The 27,858-nt window shown below is 43.9% G+C and overlaps 1 protein-coding gene across 3 annotated transcripts in view; it reads left to right on the top strand.

Annotated features, from left to right (window-relative positions):
- The first annotated feature begins 6,055 nt into the window (after positions 1-6,055).
- ZNF18 (zinc finger protein 18) overlaps positions 6,056-27,858 on the top strand; it is a 28,667-nt gene continuing 6,864 nt past the window's right edge. Inside the window, exons 1-5 of one of the 3 annotated variants that reach the window (XM_034989624.1) lie at positions 6,056-6,143; positions 6,714-6,809; positions 20,204-20,686; positions 21,846-22,035; positions 22,467-22,558. In XM_034989624.1, the coding sequence (XP_034845515.1) occupies positions 20,300-20,686; positions 21,846-22,035; positions 22,467-22,558 (669 nt within the window). In that variant the 5' untranslated portion in view covers positions 6,056-6,143; positions 6,714-6,809; positions 20,204-20,299. Of the gene's footprint in view, positions 6,144-6,259; positions 6,512-6,713; positions 6,810-20,179; positions 20,687-21,845; positions 22,036-22,466; positions 22,559-27,858 lie in introns of those variants that run through there. The other 2 variants (XM_034989622.1, XM_034989623.1) reach the window with 2 other exon arrangements.

The following is a 27,858-nucleotide window of genomic DNA, read 5'->3' as shown; positions in this document are numbered from 1 at the left end:
TGATCTCATTGATATGAGGAATTCTTAATCGCAGGAAACAAACTGAGGGTTGCTGGAGTGGGGGGGTGGGGTGGGAGGGATGGGGTGACTGGGTGATAGACACTGGGGAGGATATGTGCTCTGGTGAGCACTGTGAATTGTGCAAGACTGTTCAATCTCAGATCTGTACCTCTGAAACAAATAATGCAATATATGTTAAGAAAAATAAAAAGAAGAAGAAGAAGGTAGCAGGAGGGGAAGAATGAAGGGGGGGAGATCGGAGGGGGAGACGAACCATGAGAGACAATGGACTCTGAAAAACAAACTGAGGGTTCTAGAGGGGAGGGGGGTGGGAGGATGGGTTAGCCTGGTGATGGGTATTGAGGAGGGCACGTTCTGCATGGAGCACTGGGTGTTATGCACAAACAATGAATCATGGAACACTTCACCTGAAACTAATGATGTAATGTATGGGGATTAACATAAGAATAAAAAAATAAAATAAAATAAATCATATATTCAGGGGCGCCTGGGTGGCTCAGTCTGTTAAGTGTCTGCGTTCGGCTCGGGTCATGATCTCAGGGTCCTGGGTTCAGGATCCACTGTGGGCTTTCCAGAGATCTATCCTAACAAGGTATAAAACCAAGCTAATTCGGGGCACCTGGGTGGCTCAGTCAGTTGGGCATCTGCCTTCAGCTCAGGTCATGATCCTGGGGTCTTGGGATTGGGCCCCGCATCCAGCTCCCTGCTCAGCGGGGAGTCTGCTTCTCCTTCTTCCTCTGCCCCTTTCTGTGCTCTTGCTCTCTCTCTCTCTCTCTGACTTGCTCTCTGTCTCTCAAGTATGTAAAATCTAAAAAAATAAAAATCATATATCCAGAGGTGCCTGGGTGGCTCAGTTGGTTAAGTAGCCAACTCTTGATCTCAGCTCAGATCTTGATCTCAGGGTCATGAGTTCAAGTCCCACATTGGGCTCCATGCTGGGCATGGAGCCTACTTGAGGGGAAAAAAAAAATCATATATCCAGGTCCCACTTCTCAGAGAATTGGATTAGGGATGAAGGCAAGAAATCCGGGTTTAACATGCTTTCTGTGTGAGTCTGATATGCAGCCGGATTTGAGAAACCTGATTTAAAGCAGTGAGCTCACGGGCTTGTGGGCTCTAGTCTTTTCTAATCAAGCACTCTTTACCAGTACAAAAAATTGGGGGTTGGGTAGCAACTATTTGTAAGTGTATTATTCATAAATAATATACATGTATTATTTTGCCTTTATATTCTATATCATAAAACATATACAAAATAAAAGTCAAGGAAGGCTGAGGTGAGAATAAAAAATATTTGAAAAATATTTATTTTTCTCATTGAGTAATGTTCTCATAAAAATAAAATGAACAATGAAATAAATAGGCCACATTCTCTGATCAAATCTTGGTTTACACTCTGTTATACAGAGATTTTTCAGGTCTAGTTCTAAGTTTATTTTTGACATTAGTTTTTAATGGTTGCCATGAGTGAAAAATCACACAAAATCTCCAAATGGAAAAAGTACAGTGTTGGCAGTACATATTCATTTTTCAGTACCATCTGCTAATTAAGCAAAAGTTTTTGATGAAATGGGGCTAATAATTTCCACAGTCCCTGATGTAAGTCAGCACCTCTTGCAAACTAATTGGAAGATACATTGCATTTTTTAAAAAGATTTTATTTATTTATTTATTTAGAGTGAGGGTGAGTGGGAAAAGGGTAGAGGGAGAGGGAGAGAGATAATCTCAGGCAGACTCCGAGCTGATCATGGAGCCTGCTGCAGGGCTTAATTTCCCAACCTTAAGCTATCGCTCATGATAGCTTAAGCAAAGCTCATGTACGCTTAACCAACTGAGTCACCCAGGTGCCCCAATACCTTGCAATTTTTTAAAAGATTTTATTCATTTATTTGAGAAAGAGAGTGGGAGAGCACAAGCAGAGGGAGTGGCTGAGGGAGAGGGAGAAGCAGGCTCCCTGATGAGCAGGGAGCCGATGTGGGGCTTGATCCCAGGACCCTGGGACCATGACCTGAGCCAAAGGCAGACGCTTAACCGACTGAGCCACCCAGGCGCTCCCTCTGCATCTTAATAATGTTAACCTGCAGGCTTAAAATGAATAGCACTAAAACTTTTTATATGGGACATTTTTTGTGTATTGATTTTCATTCATTAGGACCTGATAAGAGGATACCAAACATTTTTCTTTTCTTTTTTTTTAAGATTTTATTTATTTATTTGAGAGAGCGACCAAGAGAGAGAACACAAGTGGAGGAGAGGGAGAACCAGGCTCCCCACCGAGCAGGGAGCCCGAAATGGGGCTCGATCCCAGGACCCTGGGACCATGACCTGAGCCAAAGGCAGATGTTCAACTGACTGAGCCACCCTGGTGCCCCCAAACATTTTTCATTAGACTTAATACTTGATAGGATATTGTATGACCTTAAACATTGCTGACAAATTATCTTCATATTCTGGATATATTTTTTTTCTGGATATATTATATACATAATCTGTATGTATATAAGCTCTTTCTCTCACTATATATAATCTATATTACATAATCTCTATATAGTTATAATTTGTATATATTTAATAATCTGTATATATACACTGTCACATATACATACATATTTACATAGAATATATATATACTTATATTTACCAGTGTAATTGTACATATATACATATGCATATATATACTTCCATACAGTACATATAAGTAGACATATTTTTGTATATATAAATATATATATTACATATAAATATACATACATATATAGTTAAGGTGACATTCATCATCAATGATAGTGGATATAAATGTACATTTCTAGGGCACCTCGGTGGTGCCCCATGGCATGGACCTTTTCTTCCCTCAGGGTACCTTCCAGACTGTGACCTGAGTCTGCTCAGAATATGACAAATGAGGGGACAGTTCAGTCCATTTTATTCAATAATCGTGGAGCTGAGTTTCTTTCTCATCTCTCTGGCTCCATGGGTTTAGATCTTTCAAGGCATCTGCCTGAGCATGCAACGACTTTTTATACTTAAAAAAAAAAAAAATCATAGATCCATTTGAGGAAGTCTCCAGAAAAATTCCTATACCTACAAACACCTGCACTAAAGGCTGGCGGGGGGGCTTGGTCATTGAAATCCTGAAGCCTCAAACTGAGAACCCCTTGTCTAAAGACATTTTATGTCCTCAGGAATTTGGTTTGGTTAGAGAAGCATCAGGATTTATCCACAGATTTTTTTTTTTTTTTTAGAAGGACTCCAATTTCTCTAGTCAGGTCTGTGGTCTGTTGTGTCACCTGTAAGAAATCCTCTCCCAGTCCCACCTGAACCTTCTTGAGCATCTTAAAGACCTCCTTCAGGACACCCCCCTCCTCCATAACACAAGTGATATGTTAGGACTTCTCACCAGAAAAAAAAAAAACCCTACAATAGCATTTTGTTAAATACTCTCTAAATAGCCCATAGAAGACAATGCGGCTTCCATTTGCCATGAATTAAAATCACGGTTTGCTCCAATGAAGTCAGCAGGTTACAAAGCACATCTTGATGTCACAAGAAGAGTATTGAGACTGGTTTCTGTTCCAGCCTGCCCTCCTTGCTCAGTCCATATGGTCAGCGTTTCCACACAGCCTCTGCTGGTACCCTCCGCTTCCTTAAACTCGAGTCAATCTGAATCTCCCCAACCCCGATGAAGTCAACATCCCTTCTCAAATCTTTGTTCCTATGTTTCAGTGATTTGTTAATGAGATAACTGATCTGACCCACTGTAATCTCACGCAATTTAACTTCATCATAAATTTTTCTCCTAAGAGATCTCCCATAATACTTCCAAAGCTTACACGGTCTCTCTGAGCAATGTGTCTTGGCTGCCCCGCTCTATCCTGGGGCATCGTGCAGCAGAGAGGGGCAAGGCCATGAAATTTGGAGTCAGAAAAAAGTTTAAATTTAGGGTCAGCAACTGAATGTCTTTGTGACTTTGAGTTAGGCACGGACCCTTCCAGATCTCAGTTTCCTTATTTCTACAGTGGGAGTGTTGTTGAAAACCAGCCTCTGTTCTCGAGAGCCGAAATATGTAACATGAAGACAGTTTGGATGGAAAGAAGGAAGAAAATTTATTACTTTGCTAGGCACAGGAGGGCTGCAGCAGGCTAATACCCAGGGTAAAAGGCTAAGGGGTTTTATAGGAAAATACAGGATCGGGGTGGTTTCCATGGGAATCTGGAACATGCTGCTAGCCGTGTGGCATGTCTTCAAGGTGGTCTCATGACCAGCGCTGCCACCTGCCATCAGAATCTCGTTACTAAGTATACATTGAGGTCAGCGAGATATCAATATCGATACCGAGTTCCTGGAACAAAGGAGTCTACAGAAAAACAAGGGGGGGGGGCGCTTCAAGAGTGAAGAAGAGAGAAACGTGTTCAGTTTGAAGTCAAGCCTTGCTGAAGCCCTAGTGTGTTCATCTTAATTTCCATCCATCTTTAGGGTTTTTTTTTTTTAAGATTTTTAAAAAAATTTATTTGTCAGAGAGAGAGAAAGTGAGAGTCAGCACAAGCAGGGGGAGCGGCAAGCAGGGGGAGAAGCAGGTTCTCTGCTGAGCAAGGACCCCGACTTGGGACTCGATCCCAGGACCCTGAGCTTCACAGGTTCCGAGAATGGGCTTCAGAGCTCTGTGAACCCCCTAAAAATGTTGTAGATGTGTATGTGCATTTTCCTTGGGAAAAGATTTATAGCTTCCATCAGAGTCACACACTATCTGTGACCTAACTAAAGGTTTTGAATTATTGTTATCTTCCTTGGGTATTGATCAACTAAAAGCGAAAACGTTGGAAGATAAAAACTCATCATCTTCCTTTCCAAAGTCTCTTGACTTTCTTAGAAGCAAAGCCCTTTGTGTCAGAAGAAACAGTCACTGCAGGCATCCCTTTAAAATGTTCCTGATAAATTGCTACCCTGCTGCTGATTCAGGAACTCATAAAGAAGCATTGTTAGACAAGTCCATGTTAGAAATCTCCACTTGGGTTAAGCTGAGATAGTTTTCACACGCTGGGTCTTGTTCAGGCCCTGGGACCTAGAGGAACATGTTAAATCCCCTTTTCCACTGGTTGGTTTCTCAGATTTGTAAAGATGGCATGATTCACACCCCCTCCCTCTTCCAAAGCCTTATTTCTTCAGACGAGGTATCTCCAATTTCTCCAAACGTGGGCCAGGGCAGCTCACCACACTGCAACTCTGTTTCTGAATGCTCGCCAATTGCCCAAGACTGAACACACATAGGACACACACAGGAGTCCGGTCTCGCAAATTTGGACCCGATACTTGTACCAAGGCTGCTTAGTATCACAGAACGACTGTTGCCCCCGAGTGCAGCATGGATGTGGAAAAGAGGCGGAGAATGGAGAGCGGGGAGGTGGGGAGACGAGGCAAAATCATAGCGCTTCTCGACTTCTGGCCTGCGGGGAAGGGAAGGCGGAGGGGAGCGAGGATGACAAAAATGTTGAAGCAGTCTGGGGGAGGCAGAAGGAGGAAGACAGGCAGAAAGACAGAAGGGAGGCGAAGGCGGGGCAGGTTAGCGAGCACCTCGCTGAATTCCAACACAAGGAAGTGGAAGGAGAGCGCTAAGCAAATGCAGAGTTGGTGTGAGCTGGAGCAGCGGACAGAGAGAGGTCGGGGTAAATCAAATGCTGCGGGGAGGCCAAAAGGGGGGGGAAGGGCAGCGAGCAGACGCCCCGCCTGCGCACCTGGGGTACTGGCAGAGTCGCCAAGGTGTGGGGCTGACACAGGGTCTGCGACAGACACGGGGATTATCTTGGTGGACCGTCGCAGCGCTTGGCCCAGTGCCTGGCGCAGAGGAGGGGCTCACTAACAGACCGCTTGGTGACACGCGAAGGAGCAAATGCTCCAATCTGGAATGAATGACCCAAGCTTCCGCTGCGGGCGACCGGGAGCGGCCGCGGGGCCCGGAGGACGCGGGAGGGGCGGGGCGACGCGACGCGGGCGGCCAATCGGAGCCCGCGCCTCGGCCCCGGCCCCGCCCCCAGCCCGCCGCGCCGACGCCCGCCGCGCCGACGCCCGCGGCGCGCGCAGTCGCCCGGCTCCAGGAAGTGCGCCCGGAGTCGGCGTCGCGGGCCGAGGTGAGCGCGCGCGGGCTGGGCGGGCCCGGTTGCGGCCGCCCGGGGTCGGACGGGACGCCGCCAGTCTCCGCGCGGGGGCTCGGCGGGGGCCCCGGGAGCGGCGGCGGGGCCGGCGGACGCGCGCCCACGGTCTCGGAGGGCGCGGGGACGCGGCGGCTGTGGGGGAGGGGCGGCGGGGCAGTGGAGACGCCGCTGCCCGGGGTGGCTCTGCGCCCCTGAGCCTGCGGACCCTGCACTCCCCGGCCACGCCCCTGGACCGGCACCTGAACCGGGCCGCTTCCTCTGCCTTCCCGCAGAGGCTGGGAGAGAGAGAGCCTCTCTCCCTGGGGTGCCGTGGGCGTTGGGGAGCGAGAGTGGAGGATACCTGGGTGGGTGCCCCGGCCTCCGGGACGCAAAACGCCGGTCGTCCCCCAACCTCACGGCGTCTGTGACAGCCCCCAAACCCCCCAACGTTGGCAGCTCTCCTCCCCAAAACACGGGCCTTGTTTGGAGCTTCGTGGGTTCCAATTCGACCGCCCCTTTTGAGCCTCCCGCGTTTCTAATCAGTCGACTCTGATACTTGCCTTGCAGGGGGATCGCGAGGATTAGAAATGGCATGAACAGGGCCTAATATGGAGCTGCTGCGTAGTGTTGGAGAAAAAATTACTCATATGCTCGTTAAAGACGGTAAGGCAGAGTTTATTCAGGGGGGGCTCCTGCGGCGCGGTTTTGCAGGAGCGGAGAGCAGTTGGGCTGCACTCTGCAACGGGGGGGAGTGGAAATTGGAGCCAAGGAGCCCGGTGCGGGGTGGGAGGGGTCCGTGGATGGAAGATGACTAAGAGGTAACTTACGTCCGGGGTAAAGGGAGCTCTGGCTGAATCGACTTGCCTGGAGTTTTGCTGAAGACAGGCCTGGGTGATAAGGCATTTGATCAGCTATCAGGGCTGCTCAGATACCACGGTTGATGTAGAATTTGACCAGCTATCAAAGATGAGGGACTTTCCCTAAACTGGACTCAGCAGGATTCTTGCCAAAACGGGACTAAAAGGGTCAAGGACAGACCTGAAAGGCCAGGGCTAGTCGAAAAGAGGGCTGCGGAGCTTGACGGAAGTTTGCTGAAGGGGAGTGTTTGTCAGTGGTAGGTACACAACAAAGGGCTACTTGTATGCATAGGTATGGTAAGTGTGCTTACCTGAGTTGTACATTTGAAGTTCACCCTGATTTGTTACGGTTTTAATAACAACTACACGTTTGGGATTACTTGAAATGTTTTTCGTAACAGGAGCGGATACTCATGAAGTCACTGGAATATAAACTACACCCTCTATAAAGTAATTTAACTTGGAATAATTGAGGCATTTTTCCTAGCATTTTGTTAGGAGATAATTACTAAAATCGGGTTTAAATATTTTATTAGTTTTCCCTAAATGTCATTTTCCCTGAATGGTATCTAAACAGCTATGTTCATTCAGGAAGCAAATAAATTTGAATAAATCTACCCATTAGTCTCTTGCTATCGGAAATCTTCCTTTTTTTTTTTTTTTTTAAGATTTTATTTATTTATTTGACAGAGAGAGAGATAGCGAGAGCAGGAACACAAGCAGGGGGAGTGGGAGAGGGAGAAGCAGGCTTCCTGCCGAGCAGGGAGTCCGATGCGGGACTTGATCCCAGGACTCTGGGATCATGACCCGAGCCGAAGGCAGATGCTTAACAACTGAGCCACCCAGGCGCCCCAAAGATTTTATTTATTTATTTGACAGAGAGAGACACAGCGAGAGAGGGAACACAAGCAGGGGGAGTGGGAGAGGGAGAAGCAGGCTTCCCGCTGAGCAGGGAGCCCGATGCGGGGCTCGATCCCAGGACCCTGGGATCATGACCTGAGCCGAAGGCAGACGCCTAACGACTGAGCCACCCAGGCGCCCCTATCGGAAATCTTTCTACTTGTTATTTGAAACTCAGGAGCCAAATAGATTTAGGTAATAAAGGATGCTTTTATATTTATTCAACATTTATTTAATATTTATTTATAAGATTTTTATTTATTTATCTTAGAGCATGAGTGGGAGGGGCAGAGGGAGAGAGAACCCCAAAGGGACCCCGCGCTGCGTGCTTGGAGCCAGAAACAGGGCCCAATCCCAGGACCCCAAGATCATGACCTGAGCCGAAACCAAGAGTCAGCTGCCCAGCCAAGTTCACCACCCAGGCACCCCATTTGTTTAAGTAGACTCCATGCTCAGTGATGCGGGGCTTGAACTCAAAACCCTGAGATCAAGAGTAGGACACTTGACTGACTGAGCCACCCAGGTGCCCCTTATTCAATATTTTAACATATTAATTCAAAACTGTACATTTTTTCTCTAGAACTTTAGTGGTTACCTCTAAATTTTGATACTGTGTTTTCAGTATCATTCAATATGAAAACATTTTAATTTCCAGGGCACCTGGGTGGCTCAGTCAGTTAAGTGTCTGCCTTCTGCTCAGGTCGTGATCCCGGAGTCCTGGGATGGAGCTCCAAGTCTGGCTTCTTGCTGGGGGTGGGGAGTGAGGGGGGGCAGCCTGCTTCTCCCCCTCCCCCTGCTGCTCCCCTTTTTGTGCTCTCTCTCTCTGTCACATAAATAAATAAAATCTTAGGAAAAAAAGAAAAAAAACATTTTAATGTCCATTGTGATTTTTTCTTTGGCTCTAGGTTATATTAGTTATTTAATAATTTCCATATATTGGCATTTTCTAGATATCTTTTTGTTACTGGTTTCTAATTTCATTGCACTGTGGTCAGAGCATATATATTTTGAGATTCCAGTCTTTTGAAACTTATTTATGCATATGGTCTGCTTTGGTGAATGTTTCATATGAACTTGAAATGAATGTGTATTCTGCAGTTGTTGAGTCTGAATGTCCATTAGATGAGTTGGTTTGGGTGCCTGGGTGGCTCAGCTCAGTTGGTTAGGCGACTGCCTTCAGCTCAGGTCATGATCCTGGAGTCCCGGGATCGAGTCCCGCATCGGGCTCCCTGCTCGGCAGGGAGCCTGCTTCTCCCTCTGACTCTCCCCCCTCTCATGTGCTCTCTCTCTCTCATTCTCTCTGTCTCAAATAAATAAATAAAATCTTAAAAAAAAAAAAAAAAAGAATACAGAAAAGGGCGCCTGGGTGGCTCAGTCGGTTAAGCGACTGGTTAAGCGACTGCCTTCGGCTCAGGTCATGATCCTGGAGTCCCGGGATCGAGTCCCACATCGGGCTCCCTGCTCGGCAGGGAGTCTGCTTCTCCCTCTGACCCTCCTCCCTCTCATGCTCTCTGTCTCTCATTCTCTCTGTCTCAAATAAATAAATAAAATCTTTAAAAAAAACCCAAAAAACGAGTTGGTTTATAGTGTTCAGATTTTCTGTAGCCTTACCGATTTTTTTTTTTTGGTCTTGTTCTCTCAACTATGAGGATTTGTCCCTTTAGACCTGATAGTAGGTGCATATACGTTTAGGGTTTTGTGTTCTAAATGATTGGACCCATTTATCATAATGAAGTGTTCCTCTTTTTTTTTCTTGAAGTCTCTTGGTCAGATACAAATACGGCCATACCAGCTTTTGTATGCTTGCTGTCTGCATAGGATGTCCTTTCCCCATTGTTTTGTTTCCAAACTTTTGTGTCTTTACGTATTAAATATCTCTTGTAGGCACCCTGTGATTGGGTCTTACTTTTCTAAATCTGGCAATCTTATAATTCAAATGTTTAGCCCATTTACATTTAATGTGATTACTTATATGGTTGGGTGTTAGTGTACCATATTGTCTTTTTTTCCATTTGATCTTTCTGGTTTTTATTCTCTTACTGCATTCTGGGATACTGAGTGTTTTTTAGGATCCTTTATTGGTGTTTTTAGCTGTACTTCTTTGTATAAGATTTTTACAGCTACCAGTATGTATCTTTAAATCATCAGAGTTTAACTTATTAGAGTCTGCTTTAATATTTGTACCACTTTGTACTAAACAATTTACATTTCTCATTCCTGCCTCTCATTTAACACCTTTACACTTCCAGTTTGTCACTTGACATGTAGCACCACTCACTTCCCACTTCCTATTCCTCATTTAGCAGTTCATAAATGTCATGACCTAACAACCGATTAATTCCATTTACTCACTCCTTTGTGTTGTTTTTATATCTTTTACTTATTATCTATTTACATACTGTGGTTATTTTTGCTTTTAATAGTTGCCTTTTAAGGAAGTTAGGAAAAGTAAAAGCATAGTATTTCTATAATTATTCACCATACATTTACCATTTTTGGAGATCTTCATTTCTTTCTGTAGATCTGAGTTTCCCTTCAACTGGAAAGGTGTCCTTTAGCATTTCTTATAGTACAAATCACTGTGGAGGGGCTCTTGGGTGGCTGAGTCAGTTAAGCGTCTGCCTTTGGCTCGGGTTGTCCCATGGTTCTGGGATCGAGCCCCGTGTCAGGCTCCCTGCTCAGTGGGGGGCCTGCTTCTTCTCTCCCCACGTCCCCTGCTCCCTCGTGCTCTCTCTCACTATCTCTCTCCGTTTTTCAAATGAATAAATAAAATCTTTAAAAAAAAAATCACTGATGAAAAATTCTCCTAGCTTATTTATCTGAAAAATGTCTTTATTTTTTTATTAAAATGTAATTAACATACAGTGTTATATTAGTTTCAGGTTTACAACATACTGATTTGACAGTTTTATACATTACTCGGTGCTTATCACAATAACTGTAGTCACCATGCAACGTTATTATATTATTGACTATATTCTCTATGCTTTTGATCTCTGTGATTTGTTTGATTATAATGTATAACTTGTTATAACTGGAAGTTTTTTATCTCTTAATCCCCTTTATTTATTTTGCTCATAACCCCCACCTCCCTCTCCTTTGGCAAACATCAGTTCTTTGTATTTAAGAGTCTGGTTTGTTGTTTATTCATTTGTTTGTTTTCATATTCTACAAATAAGTGAAATCATAAGGCATTTTTCTCTCTCTGTCAGACTTATTTCACTTAGCATAGTGTCCTCTAGGCCCATCCATGTTGTCACAAATGGTAAGATTTCATTCTTTTTTATGCCTAAGTAATACTCCACTGTATATATACACTGTATCTTTATCCATTCATCTATCAATGGACACTTGGTTTGCTTCCATATCTTGGCTATTGCAAATGCTGCAGTAAACATAGGGGTGCATTTATCTTTTCAAATTAGTGTTTTTGTTTTTTTGTATAAATATCAGCAGTGGAATTACTGGGTCATATGGTATTTCTACTTTTAAAACATTTTTTAAATTTTAAATTTTAATTTTTTAAAAAAGATTTTATTTATTCATTTGAGAGAGAGTGAGCGAGCGAGAGAGAGAGCACAAGAGAACACAAGCCAGGGGGAGGGGTAGAGGGAGAAGCAGACTCCCCGCTGGGCAGGGAGCCTGACATGAGGCTCGATCCCAGGACCCCGGGATTATGACCCGAGCCAGAGGCCGACTCAACCGATTGAATCACCCAGGTGCCCCGGTATTTCTACTAATCAATTTTTTCTGTTTTCCACAATGGTTGCACCAATTTACCTTCCCACCAACAGTGCATGAGAGTTCCCTTTTCTCTCCATCCTTGCCAACACTTGTTACTCCCTGTATTTTTTATATTAACCATTCTGAGGTATCATTGTGGTTTTCTTTTGCATTTTCCTAATGATTAATGATGTTGAGCATCTCTTCCTGTGTCTCTTGGGCATCTGTAGGTCTTTGGAAAATTTTCTGTTCAGGTTTTCTGACCATTTTTTAATTGGATTGTTTGTTTTTTTGGTGTTGAGTTGTAGAAGTTCTTTGTATAGTTTGGATATTAACCCCTTATTAGTTATATCATTTGTGCATTTCTTTTTCCGTTCACTAAGTTGCCTTTTTGTTTTGTTGTTGGTTTCCTTTGCTGTGCAAAAGCTTTTTATTTTGGTGTAGTCCCAGTGGCTTATTTTTGCTTTTGTTTCCCTTGCCTGAGAAGACCTATCTATAAATATGCTTCTAAGGGCGATGTCCAAGAGATTACTGCCTGTGTTTTCCTTTAGGAGATTTATGGCTTCCGGTCTTACATTTAGGTCTTTAATCTATTTTAAGGTAAATTTTGTATATGGTGTAAGAAAGTGGTCCAGTTTCATTCTTTTGCACGTAGCTGTCCAGTTTTCCCAGCACCACTTATTAAAAAGATTGTCTTTTCCTCATTGTATATTCTTGCCTCTTTTGTTGTAAATTAATTGACCATATGGATGTGGGTTTATTTCTAGGCTCTCTATCATGTTCCATTGATCCATGTGTCTGTTTTTATGCCAGTACCATACTGTCCTAATTGCTATAGCTTTGTAGAGTATTTTGAAATCCTGGAACGGAGATACCTCTAGCTTTGTTCTTTCTGAAGATTGCTTTGGCTATTTGTTGTCTTTTGTGGTTCCATGCAGATTTTAGGATTATTTTAGGAAAATACTGTTGGTATTTTGATAGGGATTGCATTGAATCTGTAGATTGTTTTGGGTAGTATGGGCTTTTTAAACATACTAATTCTTTCAGTCCATGAGCGTGGTATATCTTTCCATTTCTTTGTGTTGTCTTCAGTTTCTTTGAACAATGTCTTACAGTTTTCAGAGTAAGGTCCTTCACCTCCTTGGTGAAATTTATTCCTAGGTGTTTTCTTCTTTTACATGCAGTTGTAAATGGGATTGTTTTCTTAATTTCTCTTTCTGCTATTTCATGATTAGTGTATAGAAACACAACAGTTTTCTGTGTGTTAATTTTGTATCCTGCAACTTTACTGAATTCATTTATCAGTTCTAATAGTTTTTTTGATGGAGACTTTAGGTTTTCTATGTATACTCATGTCACCTGCAAATAGTGACAGTTTTACTTCTTCCTTACCAGTTTGAATGCTTTTTATTCCTTTTTCTTGGTCTGATTGGTACAACTAAGATGTCCAGTACAATGTTGAATAAAAGGAGTGAGTATTAAGGAGGGCATGTACTGCAATGAGCACTGGGTGTTATGCACAAACAATGAATCATGGAACACTACATCAAAAACTAATGATGTGTGGTGACTAACATAACGTAATAAAATTAAATTAAAAAAAGAATGAAATCTTGACATTTGCAATGATGTGGGCGGAGCTAGAGTGTATTATGCTAAGTGAAATAAGTCAAAGGCAAATACCATATGATTTCACTCATATGTGGAATTTAAGAAACAAAACAGATGAACATAAGAGAAGGGGAAAAAAGGGGAGGGAGGCAAACCATAAGAGACTGTTAACTATAGAGAACAAACTGAGGGTTGCTGGAGGGGAGGTGGTGGGGGATGAGCTAAGTGGGTGATGGGCATTGGGTGTTACATGTAAGGGATGAATCACTAAATTCTACTCCTGAAACCAATATTACACTATATGTTAATTATAATTTAAATAAACATCTTTTTTAAAATTAAAAAAAAAAGGGTGAGTGGACATCCTTGTCTTGTTCCTGATCTTAGAAGAAAATCTTTCAGTTTTTCTCCACTGAGTATGATGTTAGATGCAGGCTTTTCATATGTGGCCTTTTTTTTTTTTTTTTTGTTAAGGTATGTTCCCTCTAAGTCCACTTTGTTGAGAGTTTTTATCATAAATGGATGTATTTTGTCAAATGCTTTTTCTACATCTATTGAGATGATCATATGGGGTTTTTTTCCCTTGTTAAATGTGATGTGTTACATTCTTTTAAGAATATTGAACTGCTTGATTGAGGTGAATGATTTTTTTAATGTATTGTTGAATTTGGTTTGCAAATACTTTGTTGAGGATTTTTGCATCTATGTTCAGGAGAGAGATTGGCCTATAGTTTTCTTTTTTTGTAGTGTGTCTGTCTGATTTTCTATTAGGATAATGCTGGCTCTGTAGAATGAATTTGGAAGTTTTCCTTCCTCTTTCATGTTTTGGAATAGTTTGAGAAGAGTATTTATCAACTCTTTTTTAAATGTTTGCTAGAATTTGCCTGTGAAGCCATTTGGTACTGGACTTTTGTTTGTTGGGAGTGTTTTGATTACTCATTCAATTTCATGACTAGTTCTTGGTTCATTCCAATTTTCTATTTCTGAATCAGTTTTGGAAGAGTGTAGGTTTATAGGAATTTATCCAGTTTTTTCTAGGTTGTCAAGTTTGTTGGTATATACTTTTTCATAATACTTTTTTGTAATCTTTTGTGTTTCTGTGACTTGAGTTATTTTTCTTCTTTCATTTCTGATTTTACTTATTTGAGTCCTCTCTCTCTCCCTTTCTCTCTCGTTTATGAATCTGGCTAAAGGTTTATCAATTTTTTTTTTTTAAAGATTCTATTTATTTTACAGAGAGATAGAGAGAGCACAAGTAGGCAGAGCAGCAGGCAGAGGGGGAGGGAGAAGCAGGCTCTCTGCTGAGCAGGGAGCCTGATGGCAGGGCTCGATCCCAAGACCCTGGGATCATGACCTGAGCTGAAGGCAGACGCTTAACCGACTGAGCCACCCAGGCGCCCCAAGGTTTATCAATTTTTTTTTTTAAGATTTTTTATTTATTTATTTGAGAGAGAGAGTGAGAGAGAGAAAGAGCACAAGATGGGGGAGTGGGAGAGGGAGAAGCAGACTCCCCGCCGAGCAGGGAGCCCGATGCGGGACTCGATCCCAGGACTCCAGGATCATGACCTGAGCCGAAGGCAGTCGCTTAACCAACTGAGCCACCCAGGCGCCCGGGTTTATCAATTTTTAAAAAAGATCAAGCGTGAGTGGGGGGAGGGACAGAGGGAGAGAATCTTCAGTAAACTCCCCACTGAGTGTGGAGCTCAACACAGGGCTTGATCTCAGGACCCATGAGTTCATGACCTGAGCCAAAACCAAGAATCGGACATGTAACTGACTGAGCCACCCAGGTACCCCAAGGTTTATCAATTTTGTTGATTTTTTCAAAGGACCAGCTCCTGATTTCATTGATGTGTACTATTGTTTGTTTGTTTGTTTTTAGTTTCTGTTTTGCTTATTTCTGCTCTAATCTTTATTATTTCCTTTCTTCCACTGGTTTTGGGTTTTGTTTGTTCTAACTACTTTAGGTGTAAGGTAGGTTGTTTGAGATTTTTCTTTAGTAGGACTGTATTGCTATAACTTTCTTCTTAAGAACTGCTTTTGCTACTTCCCAAAGATTTTGGTCCATTGTGTTTTCATTTTCATTAGTCTCCATGTATTTTTGGATTTCCTCTTTGATTTCTTGGTTGACCTATTGGTTGTTTAATATGTTGTTTAGCCTCCATGTGTTTGTGTTCTCTTCGGATATTTTATTGTAATTGATTTCTAGTTTCATACTGTTGTGGTTGGAGAAGATGCAGGATATGATTTCAGTCTTCTTAAATTTATTGAGGCTTGTTTTGTGGCCTAACATGTGATATGTCCTGGAGAATGAATTGAAAAGAATGTATCCTGCTGTTTTTGAATGGAATGTTCTGTATATATCTCTTAGTTCCATCTGGCCTAGTATGTTGTTCAAAGCCAGTTTCTTTGTTGATTTTCTTTCTGGATGATCTATCCATTGATGTAAATAGAGTGTTAAAGTCCCCTATTATTGTGGTATGACTGTCAGTTTCTTCCTTTATATCTGTTAATATTTGCTTTATGTATTTAGGTGCTCCTATGTTGGGTACATAAATATTTACAATTGTTACATCCTCTTATTGTATTGATCCCTTTATCATTATATAGTGCCCTTCTTTGTCTCTTGTTACAGTCTTTGTTTTAAAGTCTATTGTCTGATATAATTATTGCTACCCTGGGTTTTTTTTTAAAGATTTTGTTTATTTGAGAGATAGCGAGAGAGCACGATCAGCAGGAGGGGCAGAGGGAGAGGGAGAAGCTTAACCAACTGAGCCACCCAGGCGCCCTAACCTGGCTTTTTTTCCCTTCAATTCTGTTTGCATGGTATATGTTTTTTCATCCCTTCACTTTCAGTCTATATGTGTCTTTAGGTCTGAAGTGAATCTCTTACAGGCAGCATATCGATGAGCCTTTTTTTTATTCATTCAGTTACCCTATGTCTTTTGATTGGAACATTTAGACCATTTAAAGGAATTGTTGATAGTTAATGTATTTGTTGCTATTTTGTTAATTATTTTCTTGTTATTTTGTAGTTCTCCTCTGTTCCTGTCTTCTGCTCTCTTCCCTTGTGCTTTGATAGCTTTCTTTAGTGTTATACTTGGATTCCTGTCTCTTTTTTGTGTGTGTATCTATTACAGGTTTTTGATTTGTGGTAACTACTGGTTTCATATATAATGTGTATAGCAGTCTCTGTTTAGTTGATGGCTGCTTCAGTTTGAACACTTTTTTTTTTTTTAAAGATTTTATTTATTTGACAGGGAGAGACACAGCGAGAGAGGGAACACAAGCAGGGGGAGTGGGAGAGGGAGAAGCAGGCCTCCCGCTGAGCAGGGAACCCGACGTGGGGCTTGATCCCAGGACCCTGGGATCATGACCTGAGCCGAAGGCAGACGCTTAACGACTGAGCCACCCAGGTGCCCCCCCCCCCCTTTTTTTTAAAGTAGACTCCACACCCAGCGTGGAACCCAGCACAGGGCCTGAGCTCACGACCCTGAGATCAAGACCTGACCTGAGATCAAGAGTCTGATGCTTAACTGACTGAGCCACCCAGGCGCCTCAATTTTGAACACATTCTAAAAGCAGATGTCTTTATTTTAATTCTGATTTTTGAAAGATGTTTTTACTGGATGTGGAAATCCGGGTTGATGGTTCTTTTTTTCTAGAATTTGCATTCGGTTCTTTTTATAATTTCTGTTTCTCTGTAGAAAGTCCCTATCTCTTCTCTCATTATGACTATATTTTTATTGCAGTTCTTGGACCATCTTTGGGTTGGTTTCTCTTGAATATTTTTTCCATGACTTTAAGTCATATTTTCATGTTTTTAAATTAAATAATTTTGGGTTACATCATAGATATTGTGGATGGCACATTGTAGATGCTAAGGATTCTGTTAATCTTCCTCTGAATAGTATTGAGTTTTGTTCTAGCAGGCAGTTGAGTTACTCACTGATCACCTTTGACTTGAATTAGCTTTATTTTTTTATTTTTTAAAGATTTTATTTATTTATTTGACAGAGAGAGACACAGCAAGAGAGGGAACACAGCAGGGGGAGTGGGAGAGGGAGTGGGAGAGGGAGAAGCAGGTTTCCCGCAGAGTGGGAAGCCCGATGTGGGGCTCGATCCCAGGACCCTGGGATCATGACCTGAGCCGAAGGCAGATGCTTAACGATTGAGCCACCCAGGCGCCCAACTTTTTTTTTTTTTTAAGATTTTATTTATTTGACAGAGAGCAAGAGCGCACAAGCAGGGGGAGCAGCAGAGGGAGAGGGAGAAGCAGGCTCCCCACTGAGCAGGATGCCGGATGTGGGCCCCGATCCCAAGACCCCAGGATCATGACCTGAGCTGAAGGCAGATGCCCAACTGACTGAGCTGCCCAGGTGCCCTGAATTAGCTTGGTTTTATACCTTGTTAGGACAGATCTCTGGAAAGCCCACAGTGGATCCTGAAGCCTTCTAACTTGATCAGACTAGACTTGTAGACTGGGTTTCCTCTGTGGATCTCGTTGAGGCTTGGCTTTAGGCTCTAAACCTAGGGCAGGTTTAGAGTAGGTCTTATTCTAGGATATGGTCTTTACTCCCAACATGCGGCCTTTCCAGTATCTCAAGATGCTTTGGGTATTAATGAGGTCTCTCCATTGTCAGTGGTCAAAAACTCCCAATATTTCTCATCACTGACTGGCATTTGTATTTCTTTTGCTCCTCACCCGGTTGCAACTGCTCTCTGTTAAACCTTGCATAGTTTCACCCTTGGCTCACAGGGAAACCCCACATAGACTTCTGCCTGACCAACCCCCCCACCCCCACCCCGGTCACAGCTCCATTCTCCCACTGCGCTGTTCTTAAGAATCCAGATACAAGAGCAGCTCCAAGTTCTGATCTCTACCTCCTCAGTTTGGTGAGACCGCTGAACTCTGTGTGAGCTGCAGCTTCCTGCACTGTTGTTGGGGAAGTTGTCCCCATGCAGAAAGCCAGGATGATCGTGGGTCTCACCTCAAGAGTTTTTCTTCCCTTGGGGATTTCATTCTTGTCTGCCTGTTGTCTAGTGCTTGAAAACAGTTGTCTTATACGTTTTCTCCAGTTCTGTAGTTGTTTACAGTGGGTGGGACAGTATGTACTGCCAGTTACTTTGCCATGGCCAGAAACTGAATTCCCCAAACACGTTACTTACTGAGCACGTAATATACGTCATTGTAACACCCTGGTTTCTGTATGAATATATGAATGAAACACATGGGTTTCTTTTTGAACAAAAAATAAATGCACCGAGGTTTGCATGAGAAACATGTAACATTGGGTTAATCCCTCTTACCTCACTCTTTTTTTGCTTGAAACATTTTCTTCTTTTCTTTTTAGTTTTTAAGTGATCTTCTGATATGGGATAAATTGTTTGAAGTGCTAGGGATGAAGACATTCCTTATTATACCTCAAGGAAAAAGCTTTATTTATTTATTTACCATGTATTTATTTATTTTAGAGAGAGAGTATGGGAGCCAGTGGGCTGGGGAGGGGCAGAGGGGGAGGGAGAGAGAGAATCCCAAACAGATTCCATGCTGAGCACAGAGCCTGACATGGGGCTCGATCTTATGACCCTGAGATCATGACCTGAGCTAAAACCAAGAGTTGGATGGTTAACCAGTGAGCCACCAAGGTACCCTGGAAAAAGCAGTTTTTATTTTTTCTTTGTATTTTTTTTTTAAATTTAAATTCAATTAATTAACATAGTGTATTAGTTTCAGAGGTAGAGTGCAGTGATTCATCAGTTGTATGTGACTCCCAGTGCTCATTACATCACGTGCTCTCCTTAATACTTGTCACCCAGTTACCCCATCTCCCCACCAACTCCCCCCAAAAGCAACTTTTAAAAGCTGGAGTGTTATACTGATCTCTGATTAAGCCAGACAGATTACGTGATTGGGTGTGTTTGCTTGTTTGTTTTGTTTTTATTGTCACAGTTAGTGTTACGGAGAAATGATGACCTATAGCTTTTTAAATTTTTTTAAATTTTTTTAAAGATTTTATTTATTTATTTACTAGAGAGAGGGGCAGAGGCAGGGGGAGGGGCAGAGGCAGAGGGAGAAGCAGACTCCCTGCTGAGCAGGGAGCCCGATGTGGGACTCGATCCCAGGACCCTGGGATCATGACCCGAGCTGAAGGCAGCCGCTTAACCGACTGAGCCACCCAGGCGTCCCAGACCTGTAGCTCTTTAATAACATTCAAGGATTGACCTAATGATCCAATATTAGGATCTTATGCAAGAAAGTTAACTCAAAATAGTACATGATTCTTTAAACATTTCTGAATACTAACTTTGTTGTTTAATATTTCTCTTTTCACTGTCTTAGTTACTGTCTTCTAAATTTTTATACCAGTTGCCATAAAATAGTGCTCACTTAGTTCAAGGCCATAGGAATGTTTTTGAGGTAGTTGTTGTTTGTTCTAAGTCTTCTTTAAGCCTGGGGTTGAAGATTTCAGTTCTGACAGGTTTTCCTAAGTTCCCAAATAGTCCAGTTTTCCACGTGGCACTCAAAAGAGATCACCTAGAAATTTCATTGCATCTTTTGGGGAAAAATCAATTTGTTCTCTTCAACCTCCTATTTATTACAGAAGCATCAGATTATTTCAACATTAGCCTTTATTTCTAGGGCATTGATGTCTTCGTTCAGCTTTACTTTTTGGTCTGCAGACGTACAGATGCAGATGAGCAAGTGTCCGGAAGAGCCGTTTGCTAGGAAACCAGTAGCAAAAACGCTTCACGTGGTGCATTTCATTTTTCTACTTGGCTTGCACATTTGGAGACTGAGAGGGAATATTGTAAAACGCTCAGGGTGATGATGCCAGTTTAGATACAGTATTAGCGATTTGCTTGGTCAAGGTTATAATCTTTCTCATGTGGGGGGTGTGCGTTCGTCTCACCGATCACGTGTCCCTCTCCTCTGCACAGCCCTGGCTCTCGTTCCCTCTCTAGGGCCCCTGTGAGAGCCTCTGTGAAGCCTTGGTCCTCCCCAGCGACAGCCCCACCCCGGAAACACTTCACCTAAAAAAGGACTTGCCAAGCCAGAGGATGCCTGTCGAGCTGGGGCAGGCCCTGGTCCTGCCACTGCGGCTGGCGAAGGCCGAGGACGCCCCATTCTCAGGACCAGATGCTGCCTCCCGAGGGGAGCTCTCTAACCCTGAGGCCGCACGCCAGCTTTTCAGGCAGTTTCGTTACCAGGTGATGTCTGGGCCCCACGAGACGCTGAGACAACTGCGGAAGCTCTGTTTCCAGTGGCTGCAGCCGGAGGTTCACACAAAGGAGCAGATCCTAGAGATCCTCATGTTGGAGCAGTTCCTGACCATCCTGCCTGGGGAGATCCAGATGTGGGTGCGGAAACAGTGCCCCGGCAGCGGGGAGGAGGCTGTGACCCTTGTGGAGAGCTTGAAGGGAGACCCCCAGAGACTGTGGCAGTGGGTAAGCAGAGGGTCGAAGCTGCCAATGACGCACAGGGCTCCTCTGGGGCCTTTACCGGGTGTGTTTGTCTTTTTCCTGACCCTCAGTGCTAACAACCAGTTCTCCAATTCACTGCTACCAGCGAGGTGTCTTACAGTTCAGTTCAGATCTGACACTAATATTCTGGGGTTGGCAGACCCAGTGTGATAAGGGTCAGTCTCGTCAGGCCGCTCCCATTTCAGACACCAAGCACAAGTCATCCAGGCCAGCTATACTTACGACTGATGGGCTGTACATTTGGAGGTTCCCACAACCTCCTCCTCGGGGTAGTTAATTTACTAGAATGACTCCTAGGAGGAGACTTCCATGGCGTCTCTGGGCATGCCATCCTCCCACCACTTCTGTGTGGCCACCAGCTCAGGAGCTCCCTGAACTCCATTGTTTAGTGGATTTTAGGGAGGTTTCATTACTTAGGCACGATAATCATTGGCCATTGGTGACTGAACATCTCCAGCCCATCTCCCTCAGGGGTTGAGGGTTGGGGCTGCGAGTTCAGTCCCCTGGTCACCTGGTTGGGTCCTGTGGTGACCAGCCTCCATCCTGAAGCTACCTGGGGGCCCACCGAGCGTCACTTTCTTAGCATAAACTCAGGTACGGTTGAAAGGAGCTCATGATGGCATGTGCTCCTCACTCCTGTCATTTAGGCAGTTCCAAGGGTTTTAGGGACTCTGCCAGGAACCTGGGACAAAGACTAAATACATATTTCTTACTGTACTGCATCAGTATACCCCATATATCTCCCCTAATTCTAAGGTTCTCTGACTCAACACTTTCTCGTCATTACAAATAGAAGATAAAGTCTCTTGTCTCATTCCATCTTTCTACTAAAGTCTTTGAGAAATTATTCAAAGGATACCTGAGTTTTAATTGGTGGAGACTGTCCAGTAGAAACACATTATTAATGGCATGTTCAGGGTCTCCCAGGCCCGATTCAGGCCTCAGCTTTTGGCCCCTCAGGATGTTTTCCTCACAGGTTCCTGCTGGTCTAGACAGAGAAGCTGGTTTTCCCTACTCCATGTCCCTAAGGACTGTCTTATTATCTGTTATAGAGTGTTACCTTTGTTTCTTTCAGAACCCCTCAGTCTGGATCTTTCGGTAATTAGTAATATGTGGTCTCTAGATCAGCATCCAGGTTCTAGGACAGGAAATCTTGTCAGAGAAGATGGAATCTGCAAGCTGCCAAGTGGGGGAAGTAGAACGCCATTTTGAAGTGGGGCCTCAGGAGCTGGGACTTCAGGACTCACCCTGCAGGCCTCTGGAGCCTCCGAGCCATCCAGTGAAAGAGGAGTCTGACATGGAACAAGAATTAGGTGAGGGGCAGTTACTCGTGGTGTGTGGTGCTTTCTTGGGGAGTTTTGGGGATTGTGGTTAGTAGGCCTCAGAGTGAGTTGAAAATGATATGCTGCTCAGGTGAAGGTATCTCTGGAAAGTTTGGAAACAGGGTAGACCTCCTGAATCCCTCTGATGCGGAGATTCAGTGTGTGAATCTCCTTTATGACTGGGCCAGACCATTTGAATGTTGGTTCTGAGGAAGGGGGAAGGAAGGAGGGGGAAAATACAAGTGAGGCTGTTTGGAAGGTTGTGGGAAGTTGGAGTTTGTTAGGGAGGTAAACACGAGTCTTGACATCATGGACGGTGGGACAGGCATCGGTTCTCATTTGGGACAGTTTTCATCCGTACCCTCCGGGGAGTGGTTTGCGACGACATCTAGAGTCTTCAGACTTTTTGTTCCTCCCTTCAGTGATGGCTGCTACCCTGCCTCCCGGCCCACCGGAGGAAAGGCTCATCAGAGACCAGGACTTCGGAGCCTCCTTTCTCCAAGCAGCACCTCCGGTGAGCTGGCTTCTCTGCCTCTCTCACCCCAGAGCCGGGCTCGAGGGTGTCAGCTGGCAGTCAGGAGGATGGAAAGGGGACGCGTTCTCAGAAGCGGAGGAGAGAGGACCGCCTAGCAAGGACAACAAGAACAGTACACATGGAATGAAACCTGAGTCTCAGCATTTCTCTTGAGGCAGAATGTCTAGTGGATAATGGAATCTGGGTCCTGGGAGAAGTGGCCCTCTTGTTTCTCCCTTTCCTGTTCCTTGGGTTATGCTGAGAAAAGGCTCTGTTTGATTTTCTGGTCTAGGCCTCGCCCGATATGAGTCAGTCTGAGATTTTGTATGCTTCTATCTAATGTGGGTCAGGTGGCCTCCCCCAACTTTACAGAGGCATAATTGACAAACAGCGGACTGACCATATTTCAAGTGTACAGTTTGGTACGTTTTTGATATATACACACATGTGTGAAACCATGACCACAATCAGGATGATAAACATGTTACGCCCAAAGGTTTCCTTTTGCCCTTTTGTGATCCCTCCCTCCTGTCCCCTATGCTCCCCTAATCCTGAGATCCCGAGGCCACCACTGAGCTGCTTTCTGTCACCGTACATTAGTTTGCATTTTCTAGAATTGTATATAAAATGGAATTATGCCATCTGTACTCTTCCCTTTGTTTTTCTGCACGTAATGTAGTTTTCTTGCTTCTTTGAATATTTTCTCAGTGGTTTTTAACAGTTGGACTGTAATGGACCTGGGAGTCATTTTCTTCATGTTTCTTGTGCTTGGGATTCTTTGGGATTCTTGGATCTGTGGGTTTATAGTTTCCAGCAAATTCGGAAGAATTTTGGCCAGTATTTCTTCAACTGCTTTCTATCTCCCTTCTTTCTCCACTTCTTTGCAGACTTTGAGAATAACACCCCCATGGGCTGTATATGATGATAACGTGCAGACATGTTAGATCTCTTGAGGTTGTCCCAGAGATTATTGATGCTCTTCTCTCTCTTTTTTTAAAAAAAATCTGTTTCATTTTGGATGGTTTCTGTTTATGTGTCTTCAGGTTCACTGATCTTCTCTTCCACAGAGTCTAATCCATTGTTAATCCCATCCAGTATAGTTTTCATCTCTAGAAATTTGAACTGGGGCTTCGTTATATTTTTCATGTCTATACTTAACATATTGGGTCTTTCCTACACTTTCTTGAACGTACAGGATGTGGCCATACCATCTGTGTTAATGTCCTTGTCTACTAATCTATCACCTCTGTCATTTCTGAGTCAGTTTGGATGGATTGATCTCATTTTGAGGTGTTTTCCTGCTACTTTGTGTGCCCAGCAACCTTTGATTGGACGTTGTGAATTTTACCTTGTTGGGTGCTGGGTATTTTGACATTCCTCTAAATGTTGTTGAGTTTTGCTCTGGCATGTGGTTGAGTTACTTGGACGTGGTTTGTGTTACGGCACCAGAGAAGTCTTTAGTCTGGGCTCACTTTTCCCACTACTGAGGCACTGCCCTTCTGTGTATTCCACCTGATGCTGCCTGGTGTACAAGGTTTCCACTCTGGCTGGTGGAAAATAACTATTTCCAACACCATGTAAGCTCTGTTTCCTCCGCTTCTTTTGGGGGACCCCTGTACGTCTCTGGAGCTCTCTCTCTGTTTGGCTCCCCACTCTGGTCTTCTGCCCTGCTAACTATAACTGCCTTCACCGCCTCAAACTCTGAGCTCTTTCTGCCCGCACCTGGGGTGCTCTCTCCCTGGCCAGTGCAGGGCTCACCTAATTTGTTTCCTCACTTTTAGGGATCGCTGCTCTGCTCTGCCTAGCAGGTGATGTCTGCGAACCATTGTGTCATATATTTTGTTCTCTTTTTCAGTTGTTTCAGGTGGGAAGATAAATCTGGTCTCTGTTACTCCATCTTGGCTGTGAACAAGTTTGGGAACAGGTTTATTTTGAATACGTAGTTAAATTAACAACTCAGAAAAGTTGCGTTTGATTAAAAATAAAGTTTTTCTGGAACCTGTACGCCCTGATCAAAGCATTGTTTCAGACCTTTGGGGAACCCTTCTTGGGACTTGCCTCCTGAGGTACTTGGAGTGAAGGTCAAGGTAGGGAAGCCAGTAGGTGGTGCTTGGTTGTGATGCTTATGCCAGATATGAGCCTCAGCTTCCCAGGCTCAGAGATGGAGAAACCAGAATGCCGACTTCACTGTTTACCCTGGGGAGAGGGATGGGACGGGCCGGGAGAGGCACAGACCTTCTTAGTGTCTCAGGGATACCTGTCCTCCTACTTTCCAGATACCTAGAAACCAAATTGTTAGGAGGTTTCGTAGTGACAGTGATTTGGGTATTTTGTGAAATATTTCAAGCAGACATGGAGGATTATTGTTGCCTCTGTAGTAAGGAAAAGTATCCGTATGAAAGGTCTATACAATTTCTGAACATATTTTAACCAGTAGAATTAAGCATTAACTATTCATAACATCATAACATTAACCATGACTTGTTTTGGATAGCTCAAAAGACTAAAAATGTTCAGCATCACGGTGTGTGTGTGTGTGTATTATACTGAGCAGGCAATTGATTAATAGCCACTCAGTCCAAACAAAAGTCACTCTTATCCAATCCCAGTATCCCTGCTCCAAACCCTAACAAAAGCTGTTCGCATCAGAAGGACCTTGATATTTAATGGATGCTTTGTGAAGTGAAGGAGATACTAAAATAGATGTAATCACTCCCTCTCATCTCTTTGATAGGTCAGGAGCTTCGTGAATAATGCCAGAATAAGGAAGTAGCATCCCTACACAGTGGTCCTGCATTGTTAGGAACACCGGCTGAGTTAGAGCCTCACATAGATAGACTTGGGGATGCGTTTACTCACATTCCTGTTTTCAGCCTTCAGGAAAGGAACAGGGTGCAGAGAACCCTGCAAGTCAGTTGTGCAGTGTCTCATGGACCCACAAGGTGGTGCTGTCTCCATACAAAATCAAGATCACTTTTTTATCAGAGTCCATATTTCTGTCCTTCTGGAATAGGAATTGAGATTTTTTTTTCTCCTCTTATAAAAATGAGGAAAAGGCAAGATGGGTGCAGTTGTGTCTTGCCTGTAGAGTGAGGGCTTTATTCACACATCCCTAGCTTCTTGGCAGTTCCTTGAGTGAGTGTGTGGCTTCATGTGGAGGTATGCTGCCTAGAGCCCTCCTGAAGCGTCTTTTCTGAGTTTTGAATGAGCTGATTACGGACCTTGGGGATTTTGGTGGCCGCACTCTCTGTTGCCTTGTACTGTCCTTGGGAGCTCCCATTCCGGTGCCCACGGAACCGGCTGTGTATCCAGCAGGCCAGGCATCTGAGCAGTCATTCCTGTGCTCGACATGCCCGTTACTCTCTCTGGGACTGCTGAAGCAAGGGTCTGTGTCTTCTGATCGAAAAGACTGAGGGGCCCCGTATTCAGCACACTGGTTATTTTCAGGAGGTTGATAAGGTAGCTTCACTCACAGATTAACAAAATAAGCCCATAACTTTATGAATTCCTTTAACAGTCAAAAATTCTAAATTAAAATTCAAATTAAAAATGTGGTTATAGAGATGCCTGGGTGGCTCAGTCGGTTAAGCATCTGCCTTTGGCTCAGGTCATGATCTCGGGGTCCTGGGATTGAGTCTTGTGTCAGGCTCCCTGCCAAGCAGGGAGCCTGCCTCTCCCTCTGCCTGCCGCTCCCCCTGCTTGTGCTCTCTCTTTCTCTCTCTGACAAGTAAATAAATAAAAATCTTTAAAAAATGTGGTTATAGTTAATACTTAAGTATATGGTAAAATATGTCACTTTTTGCTTTTTTTTTAAAGATTTTATTTATTTTAGAGAGGGAGAGGTAGCGTGTGAGCAGGGGGAGGAGCAGAAGGGGAAACAATCTCAAGCAGAGCCCCACATGAGTCCGATCTTGGACCCCGAGATCATGACCTGAGCCGAAATCAAGTGTCGGACACTTAACTAACTGAGCCGCCCAGGCGCCCCCACTTTTCACATTTTATCTTAAAAAAAAATCCAGCCATCTTTTGCTTTTTAAAATTTTTGCTTAGTATCTGCTCATTGCAGACTTCTGGTGTCTTCATGCTTTTTCAGGTCTTCCGCTTCCCTTTGGTGTGCTGGGGGGCAGACTTGATTTAGGACCGAGAATGGCTTCCCTGGGTGTACCTGTGTCGTAGGATGATCTCATTTTCTTGTTTGTCCTCCTTAGTTTGCTCCCCGTAGCTAGCTATTTGTGATAATAATGCATGGCTATTGGCTTTGAGGTTCCGGAAAGTGTACAGAGCGCCTTAATTCTCTCTGCAGACCCTTGGTGGGCGGTCTGGGAGACCGAGTATCCCGGACACCACTTGTAAGATAAGAACAGTGATAAACGTATCCCTTCCTGAGGAGTTACTTGCCGAGCGCTTTATTTCTGCCGGACGACATACATCGAGTGCCTGCTGTGTTCTGGGCATCGTCGTGGGGACTGAGAAAGTACAGTGGGGAGTCCTTTTCTCATGTGGCTCACATGCCAGTAGGGGCAGCTCTTAGAGACTTGTGCGGATGCGCACGTGTGTGTGTGTAGACACACATACACGTAAATATTTTGTAAACTGATGAGTGCTGCGAATGAAGACTACATCGTGCTGTGAAAACAAGTGACGCATTATTTGTTAGCTTTTGAGTTTCGTACTCTAATCAAGTGAGGACGGAGACTCAGAGGTTATGTAACTTAAGATCACACAGGTAGCCGTGGCAAATCTGGGACTCGAAACCCGTGTGTCTGACCCCAAGGGCTGTGCCGTTTATGAATCCCGCCGTCGTACAGACTGAGTCTCCAACAGCCAGCTCCTCGGTGGGAAGACTGGAATTTGAATTCACAGGAGACTCCAGGCTGGCAGCGTTCCCAGTTTTGAGTCTCTGGTCTCCAGTTTCCTAGGAAAAGAAGGGCTTGTTTTGGGGAATAATTGAGGAGCACCTGGCTCCAGAGAATCCATCGATTTTCCATAAGTGGGAGGAAAACTGGTCTAACGTTAGACCTTAAACTCAGAACTGTCGGAGGGTTTCCAAGTGTGCATGGAAGCAGTCTCTGTCTCTGCTCTGAATCCACCGGTCTGTGTCAGGGAGACAACGCAGTTGACTTCATCGTGGGCTCTTGCCACCTTTTTGCTGATTTGCGCTTGCATTTCCAACACCTTCCCTTTTAATTTCTTTTCCCTCTTGAATTTCCAGATTTTAATGAAATATTGGGACTATCAGGCTCCTACCATTCAAAGACCTCTATTATAAGCACTGAGTTAAAAAAAGAAAAATGTAAAGG

Source organism: Mirounga leonina, unplaced genomic scaffold (genome assembly GCF_011800145.1).
Source record: "Mirounga leonina isolate KUSES-001 unplaced genomic scaffold, KU_Mleo_1.0 Mir_488, whole genome shotgun sequence".
Classification (NCBI taxonomy): domain Eukaryota; kingdom Metazoa; phylum Chordata; class Mammalia; order Carnivora; family Phocidae; genus Mirounga; species Mirounga leonina.
Note: the sequence above shows the minus strand (reverse complement) of the source record. Positions and strands in the feature narration are given on the sequence as shown.